General features: G+C 40.0%; 3 protein-coding genes across 11 annotated transcripts in view; 1 reads left to right on the top strand and 2 right to left on the bottom strand.

The window, feature by feature from the left end:
* Positions 1 to 4,918, bottom strand: part of scpp8 (secretory calcium-binding phosphoprotein 8) — a 22,370-nt gene extending 17,452 nt beyond the window's left edge. Inside the window, exons 1-4 of one of the 8 annotated variants that reach the window (XM_069513924.1) lie at positions 4,552 to 4,844; positions 4,134 to 4,186; positions 851 to 1,051; positions 529 to 596 (exon numbers count right to left, since the gene is read on the bottom strand). In XM_069513924.1, the coding sequence (XP_069370025.1) occupies positions 529 to 588 (60 nt within the window). In that variant the 5' untranslated portion in view covers positions 589 to 596; positions 851 to 1,051; positions 4,134 to 4,186; positions 4,552 to 4,844. The other 7 variants (XM_069513922.1, XM_069513923.1, XM_069513925.1 and 4 more) reach the window with 7 other exon arrangements.
* LOC109644358 (uncharacterized) overlaps positions 4,541 to 13,514 on the top strand; it is a 23,348-nt gene continuing 14,374 nt past the window's right edge. The window contains exons 1-2 of one of the 2 annotated variants that reach the window (XM_069513919.1): positions 4,541 to 4,669; positions 7,413 to 7,566. The gene's annotated coding sequence lies outside the window, so the exon portion shown is untranslated. The remainder of the gene's footprint in view (positions 4,670 to 7,412; positions 7,567 to 13,514) is intronic. The other variant, XM_069513920.1, reaches the window with a different exon arrangement.
* parm1 (prostate androgen-regulated mucin-like protein 1) lies at positions 7,577 to 12,837 on the bottom strand. Its single transcript, XM_069513918.1, has 4 exons — positions 12,621 to 12,837; positions 10,775 to 11,611; positions 9,147 to 9,225; positions 7,577 to 8,739 (listed from the first exon to the last, which is right to left on the bottom strand). The coding sequence occupies exons 1-4, from the start codon at positions 12,649 to 12,651 to the stop codon at positions 8,661 to 8,663; spliced, it is 1,026 nt and encodes a 341-aa protein (XP_069370019.1). The 5' UTR covers positions 12,652 to 12,837; the 3' UTR covers positions 7,577 to 8,660.

The following is a 13,514-nucleotide window of genomic DNA, read 5'->3' as shown; positions in this document are numbered from 1 at the left end:
TCGTTACATTCAGTCCTAGAAATGAAACTCATATTTTATATGAGTACAGTTGGTGTGAGACGGGTGAAATGTCCCAATCCAGCAATGAGCTTTATTCACCACAACCAAGGGGGTTATGTTTTTATCCATGTTTGGTTCTTAGTTTCCAGGATTAACCAAAAACTACAGAAAGGATTTCCATGATTGGTTTTCCCTGATCCATACGCATCTGTCCACTAAGTTACACGGGCCGAAGTTTGTAGAAGGCGAAAGAGAATTTCTCCTCCCGTGGTCGCTGAATTCCAACTTTTGGTCGAGTTATTTTACGGAGCTGTGGTATCTTTTTTGGGTCCGCACGCCAATTTTTTAAAAGCTAACAATGTCCGTCCCCAGCTGGTTAACTGCTGGGTGGGTCCTCGAACTATTTAAATTTTCTGCCCACACAGATAATGCACAAATCAAATTTTTTTCATTGTGGGATTGCAACATGAGATTTGAGGCCCTGTCAGAGATGGAGAGGATTAATTTACGGTGCGGTGGTTCACTCACCGGGTTGGCAGAGGCGGTTGTAAGAAAAATGACGACGAGGGCGGATGTCAGAAGCTTCATCTCTCCTCCTGTCAGCGAGGGAGCGAAGCCACAAAGAAAAACAGTCACTTACACACAACCAGAAACAAAACACTGAATCAGGCTGAGCTGGAGATTGAGACAGAAAACTTTAACAATAAATAATGAAACTGACAAATAATCCATCATTTTTTCAATGAAGATAACAATTCAAATACTTGGAAAGAAGTTGCCCATCAACATCAAATTAAAACAAAAAATTATCAAAATTAAAAAATAAAGTAAGTGAAAGGTTGAAACTTACCAGCAGATCAGTTAGTTTATCCTTTCAAACTTCTTTTAAATCCTGGATATGAAACAATGAGATTCTGTGCAGCTGTGATCACTGGGTGTAGAAGTATGTCTGACATCCATCCAGCTGCTTCATAAATACTGTCTGTGCCGACAGGGTGGGCAGGGCAGGGCGGCGATGGACACGATGTGGAGGGGGGGAGATTGGGTAACACTGGGTTGCCCAAGGTTTGGGTGGAGTGGAGGGACAACAGCGGGGGTGAGTCAGAGAGTAAATGTTTTTATTTGGTCGCATGTATTATGTTTTTAAGTATTTGAGGTAGAATCCAAAGAAGTGTTGTGCAATCATATACAAAAGTATTCAGACACTTTGCTGAGGAACAGCAGGTGAATTGAGTTTGATTTAATCGTCATGAGACGCATCGAGAACTCGAGTCCTCCAGCAAACACTGAAATGAAATTAAACAAACAAGCACAAGCCTGCAAGCACGTTGCTAATGATGCTATTTAAAGGATGAACATTAATATCCATGATTCCAGACCTTAGTATTTACAGCTAATGTTAAAGTTGTGGTGACTATTTTTATCCTTCAACAAGGAAGTTATATTTTCATCTTGTGTTTATTTATTTGTATTTTTCTTTCTTAGTTAGCGAGAAGACCCAAAATCTACTAAACTTGGTGAAGGGATGGATCAAGGGTCAGGGAGGAAAACATTCCATTTTTGTGCGGATCCACAAATCTTTTTTCCCCCTTTCTGTAACATTGTGAAATATGACATTCAAACACTCTTGTTGATTTCTCAGAGAATAATTCATGGATCTGGATGATGACTGATAGTTGAGTGTGTGTACTTTGTCACAGAGCCAAATAAAAAACTGGATCCAGTGAATCATACGGAGACTGAGCCGTGGCCTTCTAGTTTTAAATCAGCACAATGTTTTCCTGACATTAACCATAGCATGACATTTTTCATGAAATAAGGAAATATTGTTAATGTTGACATTGGATGTCGTGAGTTGTTATTTTTACAGATTTGTCTCATACCCGTGTTCTTTCCTGAAGATGTGGTCATTGATTAATGCTGTTTTTAAGGTTAAATGAAAATCAGTCGCGTCGACGGGGATAGATTTAGAAACGGCAAACGGTGATGAAGGTCTGAAACTGACGTGGCAGAGAAATACAGACAGACTCCTTGAGAGTCAGTGGAATCTTACAGTGGAGCTAGAGTAGAGAGACACTTTGATCAAACAGCCGTGTGTGACACCACTGTGTTACTTCATCTCTCTGTAAGCCCCTCCCCCCCTCGGCTCTTCCGCTCTCTTGATAGTCACACTCACCTCAGGATTACATCACCTTGGTCACATTAGTAGCGCCATCATGAGACATTAAGCGTTTTCTCTATCGCACCCCACTCACTCACACACTGCTGGCTCAGCTGAACAGGGGAGACTGGGATAGAACTGCCAAGCTTGTGGTTGGTGGACAACCTCCTCATAATGTCCTTGAATAATCATGACGTCCCAATTCCTCTCTCTTAACCCTGCCCCTCAATATGGAGCGTCTTCACTGGGAGTCAAACGGAGCAACAGACGCCACTTGTTTCGTCATCAGCAGCCAAACAACATTATTACAGTTACAAATATTATCAACTAACAACCGTCTTGAATTGTTTTGTCCGTTCGTAAAGAATTCTGGAATTTCCATCTATCCCTTGGTTTTTAGGGTGGTCCTGAAAACACAGAGGTTAAATGGGGGTTTGAAAAGCGAGATGGCCACAACCCCTACATCACATAGAGAAATGGGACAGTTCCCCTTCATGGTCAAACACAAAACCAAGACGTAGGGCCGAGGGGTCGCCTCCTGTATCATAACAGCAGTGGTACAGTACAGGATGAGACATGAACCCACTTCCTGCCCTAAACACGGGGACACAGAAATAACTGGGGAAAGTTTCAGCCACTCAACCACACTTTGTCCAGACCAAAACTATTCATGGGAAGATTTCAGCAGGTGAATTATTACCATCATGTAAATTCTGTCTCTCCTCAGGTATGATACTTCACAGTGAAACTTCTGCTTTTGGTTAATTTTTAAAAACAAACATCACTACGACAGGAAACTTGGTGGTTTTGGAAATGAACAGAGGATGTAGGAGTTAACCGCCCCCCCCCTTACTCTTCCCTGTCATAGTTTAAGGTCAGGTTGCTTCCTCTTTCTGTTTTCATGAACAAAGTCTTTATTCACTTTAATTTTGGAGATCCAGCTCATAAAGTTGTTTTGATGTCACATTTTATCTACGTTTGAAAAGAAAACGATGAAACAAATGGTTTTCCTCACCCTAAAATTCTTCTTTTATTCTAAGGTTTTATTTATTTACTTCTCAGAGTAACATATGATGCATTTAAAGGTTCAGTGTGTAGAATTTAGTAACATCTCGTGTTGAAATTTCATATTGCAGCTAAGCACCCCTCACCCTCTCCTTCCGAACATGAAAAATAACCTGTGGTAGCCTTTAGTTGTCATAAAAACTCAAAAGGTGTTTAGTTTGTCCAGTCTGGACTAATGTAAAAAACAAGGCTGCCTCCGTAGAGAGGACCCCTTCCATGTAAAAGTATTTAAATATAAAGGGACTTTTCTGGGGTAAAGAAAACTATTCATACAATTTAGATTAAATGAACTAGTAAAAACATCATGAGGATTATTCTACATTAAATTAAGTTCCCTTTCACCTAAATCTTACACAATAGACCTTTAAACAGCAGAGAGGGAAGGAGTCTGGATAAATGCTTGTGGGTTTATTTCGAGATCTGTGCTTCCCCTGAACCGACGGCCATGAAGTCACGAGCATGCGTCAGACACAATATGTGATGAACTATGAAAGGCAGCGGTGTGTATTCCTGTTAGTAACACTATAATGAGTGTGTGGTTGAATCGTGAGTCATGGTGCTGGCAGACAGGGTTGCAACAGTATCTTGATACCAGTTATTAATCAGGGCATTAATGGAAAAGTTGATGAGAGAGAAAGAAATCTAAATTGTTTCTCTAATTCTTGTGACCTCAATCACATTTGATTTTTTAAAGCCCTTATTCACAAATCAGTTTGTCTCATAGATCTTAACAAGGTGCAACGTCCTCAGTTCTTAACCCTCAACAAGAGGAAACCTGCCAGAAAAACTAGATTAACAAGGAAATCAACCTGAGAGCGTCACATGAGACGGACACGAGTGCAATAGATGGAACGGAGAACAAAATAACTACATTTACAACATTGATTTAACAAACTGGTTTACTTACTGTGTCTGTGTCATGGTGACGATGAGGTCAGGTGGACATTTAGCGACGAACACCTGGAAAGAAGCAGTGAGGCAACAGAAGAGAGGAAGCATTAGATGTCACGGGACAAAGTCACATTTCAAACAACAAACTATCGAGTTACACTTTTTTTTCCTCTTAAGTTAGCTAGCTTAACTACTAGCTAGCATTAGCAAACAGCCGGGAGCATAAAGGTGTTCAGGAGTGTGAGTGACCCACCTGTCCAGGAATTAAAATATAGACAACTTTGCCTTTAATTGTCATGAAACATAAATATAATTATAATTATATTCGCACTGTTTCGTGTGGAAATCGAATCAAAGCGTCATCAATGAGTTTCGACGTTTGTTTTCGGCTCCAATGACTTTTTACCGTAAGACCACGAATAGACGCGCATCACCTTTCAAAGTGCGTCACGTGTTTCCTGGGACCACCTGGGACCACCTGACCGCTGGACCCTCACCTATCTCCGCCCGAGTCCCACGCCGACGAGGACGGAGCATAACCGGCTGCAGCAGGTAGGTCACCCACCGGTCCGACATTTTGTGTGTCGTCCTTCTTTATCCTGTAGAGAATCCAAACAGATCTTAATGTGGCGGCTGCTCAGACACTTCCGGGTTGTTTCCCTCCGTTTTTTGAAGCGTCCTCGGTAAACTGGACTTTACGCGGCAGCCATTTTGACGTGAAATCATAAACACAGCCGAACGCATGTGACACTAATCACGTTCATTAATGCCGTGGTTAGAGTTTAATTAGGGACACGTGTGTTCATCTGCGAGTTCAGCTCAAAATGGTGGAAAAGAAAATGCTGAATTGTTTGACCACGGAAACAGAAGCTTTGTCACAGATGTTGGATTAGGTGTTGATATCAGCACATGCTAAATGTTTACTGATAAAGATGATGGATATATTGATATGATGGAAACTACCCAGAATATCTTATCATCATTCGTCCAACACTGGATGTTCTGTTCCGTAATATAAGGATGTCGTGATTTCATTAGAACTGTTGAACTGAGCTGATTCATTCAAATGTGCGTTTTTCTTTGCTCTTCGTGTTGGAGTGAAGAAGACAAAGTAAAAAACTGAACCTTGGATCTGATGAGCGTGTTTTCTGTTCGGGTTTATTTGATGTTAGTGACTTTAAACACATTTTTAACCTCTTGAAGATATTGTAGACTGATTGAAACGCTCGTCGTCACGCAGCAGCAGGACCATGGCTGCTTTTTAAATCAGATGTTCACCGATGATGATAAAATGAACATTTCTTACACTCTGAGCTGAAGCTGTCTGTGTTGTGTCTTGTGGTTATTAGTGACATCTGCTGGGGATAAAGGTCCAGTGTAACCTTGTTAAACTAACTTCAGCTTCTCAGGTTTACACAGAAACACGTCACGTTCGTTCTGTAAAACACTCTTATTAACAGTGTGGGGAATTGTGGGAAATGGGAATTGTATTATGACTTTAATATGTCAGTGGTTTTGAACAGCCTTGCAGCACTTTAATCAGGATGTGATTAGTTTTCTTGTTGACTGGTTTGCTTTGGTCCAGTGTTTATTCAGAGGTGGTCTGATCAAATAGATTTGTCTGCTGGAGAAGTTGCGTCTGTGATTGATGCATGTTCATGCTGCTGCTCTGTGGTTTCAAACTGAAGCGAGAGAGGAAAAGCCTCTTCCTGTCTCTGTCTCTAATGCTGTTGTGAGAAATGAGCATCTGTGCCAACCTCACCCTCTTATCTGTTTGTGTCTGCTGTGCATTCCAGTAGTTTTCTTAATCATATCAGTCAGTAGCAGTAACAGTGACTGACACTGTGCCTCAGTTTATATATATATTATTTGTTAAATAATCTTTTTAATTCAAATGAATGAAATGAATTCAAGTGTTTGAATGTTTTATATCATGATGTTTAATGTCGGTCTTTATTGTCCAGATGTTTCTTAAGTAAAATAATGCTCCTGCCATTTCCTGCCAGTGTAATTATAAACACACACACACACACGCACACACACACACACACACACACACACACACACACACACACACTATCTAGGGCCTGATAATAACAGTGCAGTTTGAGAATCTGCTTCCTCTGTTATTACTTTTGCTGCCCAGTAATGACGGTAGATAGAAACGTGGTGAACCAAAAAAGAACGTTTAAACAACTATTTACTTGAGTATTTCAACGTCAAATTGTCTTATTTATATTGAGTACAAAAATATTGGCAGTTATTCTTAAGATTTTCCATCCTGTGCACTTGTATCTGGCTGATGATCATTTGATATAAATTGATGTAAAATTTGGCAATGATTCATGATATGTAATTATCAAACCCCTATTACAAAGAAATGCTATTCAGGCTTAATATTTTACAGATTATCTGTATTATAATAAATAAAAAGAAAACTGAAATAAAAACCCAAATATAAAGAACTTAAGAAATAAACTTCATGTGAAATAAAAGATATACATATTAGCAAAAAAAAATTAAGTATTTAACTGTAACACAAGTTAGGAAAGAGTTGAACACAACTGGTAAAACACATTGAAAGTAAGATGAACTAAATCACAAATATTAACTTAATCCCACAATCTGGGTTTGAGGGTCTTTATACTGGAGAGGAAAGCAGAAGACGGGAGGTTTAAAAAAAACCTGTGGAAGCTGGTTTGGGAGTAAAGTGAGAGGTTTAGAGGGTGGGCAGCAGAGGAGGAGGATTTCATGGGAAAAGATTTTGGATAGAGGAAGAATGGAAGCAGTAAGGATGGGAGGACAGCGACGACAGAACTGTTATTAAAGCTCCCACTAATAAACGCTCTGCAGCCCATTGAGGAGCAGAGAGCACACTGAGCCCCTGAATCAGCCTCAGTGTGTTGTTGTATCATTTTACTTGTTTCACATACGGTTGTCCGCTAACACCACTATGGATTTTTAAACTTTGAGTTATCACAATAATTAGAGTCACAAACCAGAATGTTAATGTCTGAGGACAATATATTGTTGAGAGATTTCCCAAAGCCAATGTGAACATCATGGTTGAGCTAGAGGGAAATCTAGCATGTAGATTAATCCTCTGGGTACCATGAATTACCGATTCATAGGAATCTGTTCTATAGCTGTTAAGATATTTGAGTTTGGCTTAATGTGGTGGACCAACTTCCAACATCCCTCAGCATGGCTAAAAGCAAATCCCTGTATGATTTATATCTGCACCATACTATGAACAAAGATGGACGATTCATTAAGTCTTCCTCTCACTATCCAGAAATGAAGCCATCTGCTAACATGGAGGAGGCAGAGCTTGCTAGTTATACAGCAGCCAACCACCAGGGGGCGCTGTCATGGCCTCCATCTGTATCTACAGTCTGTGACCGGCACCTTTTTAAGATTCCGTCTGAGTTTCCTCTTCAAACATCACAGTGAGTCACATTATTATTTTATCACCTTTATTCTGCAAAATATTGAACACAATCCTGTCAAACAATAAAATTTAGACAATCAATTACAATCAGTAGTCTGTAAATAACTCTATAAATACTAAATGAATTGCAGTCAGAAAGCCACGTAAAGCTGACAAAAGTTGACACCAATAACAATTTATAAAAGTCACTTTTAAATAGGGGTTGAAATTGATCAGAGGTGGATCAGAATGGGAGAAGATTGTGCACTTCAGCAGGATGAATAAATAACACTCAAACCCAGAAACTTTTTTTTTTTAAAGGCCAGTTTCTCTGCACCTTTCAGACTAGGTCCACACTACTGTACATTTTGCTGATTCATCAAAGTATTTACAAATCCAGTCGAAGGATGTGACATGTTTGCACCTTCTCAGATCACGTCAGCCATCAAACCGATATGGTTCCAATCTGGGGCTTTAATCAACAAGTTCCAAAATGTGTCAGTTAGTAAAGCAGATTGGGCTCAAACTCACATATTGTGAAATTGTCTTAAAACGCTACTTGTGTTCTCCAAAACTTGAGCTTTGTCTCGTCATCTATGTTCCTGTTGATATCTGAATGTTTAAAAAATCCACGTTTGCAGCAGAATCTCATTATTTCACAGTTTACATGAGTTAGTTTAAACAAGAACAAGTTCAGACATGATGTAAATCTACTGAACATTAATTCATCTGAGAATTTCACAGACAGGAAATATTAACACTTCATGGTCAGGTCCCCCCTTCATGGTCAGGTCCCCCCGTCTCAACATCCCGATTGAGTTAACATTTACTGTCATGTCTTCACATACATCATTTTGTCCTGTGAGAATGACTTTACCTCTGATAAATGTGCTTGTTCTCTCTGCTACTGAAGCTGTGAAGCTCAAGAGCAAAGGTCAGTGGATATTTTACAACTGAGTTCAGTCAATTCATCAAGTGTCACAGTAATAAAATGGGATTTTGTAGAACTTATTTTACAAGTACACGCTTTAAAAACACTGAATTCAGACAGCTCCCTCTGCGGACTGAGGACTCTCGGTGTCACTTCCAGAGTCGGAGGTCAAAAGTTGGGATTCAGGGGTCGTACATAGGGTTGGTGAAGTTTCCCAAAGCGCCATAATCTCTGTCCAGTAGACGACCATAGGATGTACGTCTGAAAGCGTAAAAATAGAGTGACAGATAAAAAGGGTCAGTCCTCTAAATATACTTCAGTTTATCATTATGACAGGAGTCACTCAAATGTTCAAAAGACTCATTGACAGAGTTGTACAAAGAATCATTGGTCGTGTGAAATTTTTGCTAGAAGCTTTCATTCATCTACTATGGGAAAACTGTCAGGCAGGATTTTTGGTGATCAAGCGGTTTTGGCTTCCTCTACGGGTTGGAGGTAGACATTTTCGAGGAACACAAACAGACTCATTTGAAATCACTCTTTTACAGTTAATTCAATAAATAACGAATATATATGATTTTATCTTTTCCACTAAATGTCAACATCTGAGCTTCAAAACAGTAACATTTGCATGTCGGTGTGTTTTGTTGATTTTGTATAGGACTCACCGGATCTTGTAGTAGTACAGTCCACCCAACACTACGATGACGATAAAAATGAACAGAGACACAATGGCTGCAATACTTCCTGGAGAGAGACACAGAGGATAAAGGAAACAAAAAGAAACAAAGAAAGATTTAATAGTCTCAAAATACGCAAATAATATATATAAGGTTGAAAGGAAAAAGTGTCTTAGCAACCCGTCCAAGGTGTTTCCAACCATTTCTCTCCAAATGTGTTTCCTTAATGTCTTTCTTTCCAGTGTCTTTTCCTTCACACATCTGTACTCTGTAGTAGAGTCGCTGTATAAAGAACGTCTAAGTGCCATTTGATTCTGCTGATTTATGTGTATCCGGTAAAAACATTGCAGCAATGGAGGGAATTGTCGTGGATTGACGTTTACATTAACCTCCGTGCCAGATTTGATCATAGCTAGCAGCTTCAATCTGGACCAATGTGTTGGACAGACAAATCAATGTTTTGTAAAAAAATAACAGTTTCAAAAGGTACTTTTTGCGATGACTGTAAGAGAAAATACGCTGTGAAGTTGCAAAATAAAACATCTGCAAAACCTCCAGTGCGTCAGTGGTACAAGGTTACAGTGTCTAAAAGTGTCTTAATGATCTAAGTGGCGCATGTCGTCATCTAAACACACCTTACAGTTCCCTGTAAGTGTCCAGGCTGATTACACTTCTCTGTGTGACCCACTTGTTGTCCTGGTTAATGTCTTTATGGTTCCGTCTGATAACTTCTCTTGTCCAGCACACCAAACTGAACTTTGAGCTTTTGTATTAATTAGTAATCTCATTTCCGAAAACTGGTGTAACACACTCCTGATGGTGTGTGTGGTGTGTCTGTAATGGTACGGAAGTAATGTAATAGTGAAGAAAATTACTTAATACAAATCTTGAAAAGCAGAGACCACAAGCTGTTAATTATTAGGGTAACCTGACTTGGAATATTTTGTAATGAGTGATTACTATTTCTTAGTGTTAATGAATATATGTCATGAAAAGCAGGTCAGGTCAAGCAGTTTTGGGAATGATTGAATGAGCAGGGGGAGGACTGGCAGATAGGCTGGTGAAGACTTGACTGTAAAGCAACAGAAGCGTGAGAGGCTCTTGTTATGTTCACACTTTACCGAGCACTCAATCAGGTCGAAGACGAGCATGAACAAATAATATGATGCATGGACTCTGCATGTGCACATCACCTTTGGTTTGTTGGTTTCCTTTGGGAGGGGTCATGTGTTGTGCTAATGATATTTGACTGATTCATCCACATTTTGACACTCATAGATAGTTTACAGATAAAACTGCCTGATACTGTGTTCTTTCTGAGTTTAACACAAAGCATTATAAAACAAATACATAGCAGATAAAGGTAGGGTCAATAAAATAAATCAATACCATCAATAAAAAAGATGGTGATTGTGGAACTTGCAGGATTTGTAATAAACGCCACCAATTATTGTGCCCTGACAGAATTTGTATTTTCTGTCACTAACCGAACTGCCGGGCAGCCTCCACCCTGCCCGTGCTCTCACTGCCTTGACTAGAGTCTTTAGGTGGAGAAGCTTACCAACACGACCTTTCAAAAAATAAAACAAATGAAATATCATTTAGGTGCTGTGTACCTGAGCTCAGTGCTTTGGACTTGTGTCCGTCCTGATCCACTGTCGAGGTTTGGGTTGTGCTTGTGGTGGTGCTGGTCGTGGTGCTGGACGTGGTGCTTGTAGTGATGGTGTTGGAGCCAGGTGAGGTACTGTGGCTGTTGGTTGTTGTGCGTTGTAACGTTCCTGCGGGGGTGCTGTTGATGGTGCTTGTTGAAGTACTGGCTGTGGTGCTGTTGGTGGTGCTTGGTAAGGTACTGGCGGGAGGACTGTTGGTGGTGCTTGGTAAGGTAGTGGCAGGGGTACTGCTGATAGCGCCTGTTGAAGTACTGGCTGTGGTGCTGGTGGTGGTGCTTGGTAAGGTAGTGGCAGGGGTGCCGTTGTTAGCGCCTGTTGAAGTATTGGCTGTGGTGCTGTTGGTGGTGCTTGGTAAGGTACTGGCGGGAGGACTGTTGGTGGTGCTTGGTAAGGTAGTGGCAGGGGTGCCGTTGTTAGCGCCTGTTGAAGTATTGGCTGTGGTGCTGTTGGTGGTGCTTGGTAAGGTAGTGGCAGGGGTGCCGTTGTTAGCGCCTGTTGAAGTATTGGCTGTGGTGCTGTTGGTGGTGCTTGGTAAGGTACTGGCGGGGGTGCTGTTGATGGTGCTTGGTAAGGTACTGGCGGGGGTGCTGTTGATGGTGCTTGGTAACGTACCGGCGGTCGTGCTAGGTGAGATATGATTGGGGATGGAGATGGTAGTGGGGACATTGGTGGTGTAGTTGATTGTAGACGTTGGTTGAAGGAAGGAGGAGTCTTCTGTTGTTGAGGCTGGAATGCTTGATGTCATGTTTACAGGTGCTGAATGGCTCCATGGCAACAGTAGACCTTCAAGACAAATGATGCGTGTTACTGTTGTATATATGTATTTTATATTTGCTGTTTGGAATGGGCGGTTTGCTGGTTCATTCAAAGTTTGTTTTTACAATGAGAGTGTCTCGTGTCCAAATTGCTTCAAATTCAAAGATGCGAAGCAGTTCAGGATGGTACTCGCATTTCTCAGAGAAGTGATCAGGATTTACACCAAAATTTGATTGTTTCTTCTCTGATTTGTTCAGCATCCTTCTAACAATTAAAACAACATGAAGCAGTGAAGAAGTTCTGTCGTGAGTTTCAGAAAAAAGGAAATCAGGGCAGCAGTCTGCTTCAGTGCTTTCAGGGTCATCCCGGCTTATTACTTTAGTCATAGTGTTTAAAATTGGCCTTTTTGGGGAACTGGAAATTAATCAAAAGTGTTTTTAACATCCTGCGATGTAGGCAAGTTGGTTTAGGGATAGTGAAACAGGTAATTCATATTCCAGTTATGTCAGTCCGCCCACAGGTTTAACAATAAAGGTCAAATTCAGAAAAGAAGAACCTGTAGAAATATTTCATGTGCTTTCTTACTTGTTAAACAAAATGAGATTTTCAGTTTCTGCACCACATCAATCATTAAACATTGAGGAAACATTTGGTTGTGTGACTTAACATCAATCAGCCATTTAAAGTGAAGATTAACTCGGGAAATTATCTGTTTACCAGTTCAATAAGTCTGTATTTCTTTAATTTTTAAAGTTTTGTACAAAGAAGCTTTGAAACCAGCCTGACTTTGCTGCACAGGAAATAATCTGACACAAACAGAAACTAGAGTAAAAACTGGAGAGATATTCAAATCTCCGTTACAGAGGACATTTGTAGCCTGTGTATTACTGTGGCTCGTTAATGTCGATAAGTGTTACACAACTACTGTAGCAAGTTTATTACGTATAATATTGAGAGGTGATCCTCGTTCACAACAAAGCAAAAGACATAAATGGAGGCGGAGAGGTTGAGTCAGGAAACGAAACAGAATACTCACATGTTATCAGAGTTAGCAGGCGGACCGTCATCGTGTGTTTTACCGTTTATATCTCCACAAAGTGTTGCGTTGCTGCAGCTCTGAGCTCTACTCCCTTGTGGGAAGCTGTAGTGTGTGTATGTGTGTGTGTGTGTGTGGCTGCGGCTGCCTGTGGATGCTGGTGACTGATTGTAGGAACTAGGGGGGGCGAGGCTTCACAATGACCTCAGAGGGTCATAAAGAAAAGCAGTTGTGAAACAGACATTAAAACTAAACACCGAAGGGAAGCAATAGGGGACAAAATGTATTGGTGTATTATTTTTGTATTTCATTGTACTTCATAGTAGGGCTACATGGTTAGTATCACTAGTATCTCTGTAGCGTTCCATAGTGTTCTGCACTACTGCATGAGCATTTATTTGATGTATTAACTATATGAGGATTAATTAAATGAAAAATGAATGTTATAATAATATTGATGTTTTAATTATTTATCCAATTAATTCATTTTTAAAATCATGACTAATTCCCCCTGCAGAAAAAAATGCTATATTTTCTTTATTATTATTATTATTATTTTGTTTATTGTGCAGAGTTCTAAACTACTTTATTCTGCAGGAGAAGGACGGAATTTTATTCATTGAATCTTGAATCTATCATTAGTAAAAAATCAGCTCTATTTTAACATTTCAAATGTTTTTATTTTTCTTTCCATAAAAATCTAAGTGAGAGAGATTTTGGTTGTAATTATAAATCCAGGCCAGCAGAGAGCAGCACAAACATTTTGAATGAGTCTGGCTGGTTCTATCATCCTGTAATATTAATTCTGCTAAGTCAGTCACAGTTAAATGTCTTTCAATACATTTTCTTTTCTAATGTGAAACATGCATTACCCACAAACAACACTTGTTTTCC

Source organism: Paralichthys olivaceus, chromosome 18 (assembly GCF_024713975.1).
Source record: "Paralichthys olivaceus isolate ysfri-2021 chromosome 18, ASM2471397v2, whole genome shotgun sequence".
In the NCBI taxonomy this organism is placed as follows: domain Eukaryota; kingdom Metazoa; phylum Chordata; class Actinopteri; order Pleuronectiformes; family Paralichthyidae; genus Paralichthys; species Paralichthys olivaceus.
The sequence above is the reverse complement of the archived record's forward strand: the minus strand, read 5'-3'. Positions and strand labels throughout refer to the sequence as shown.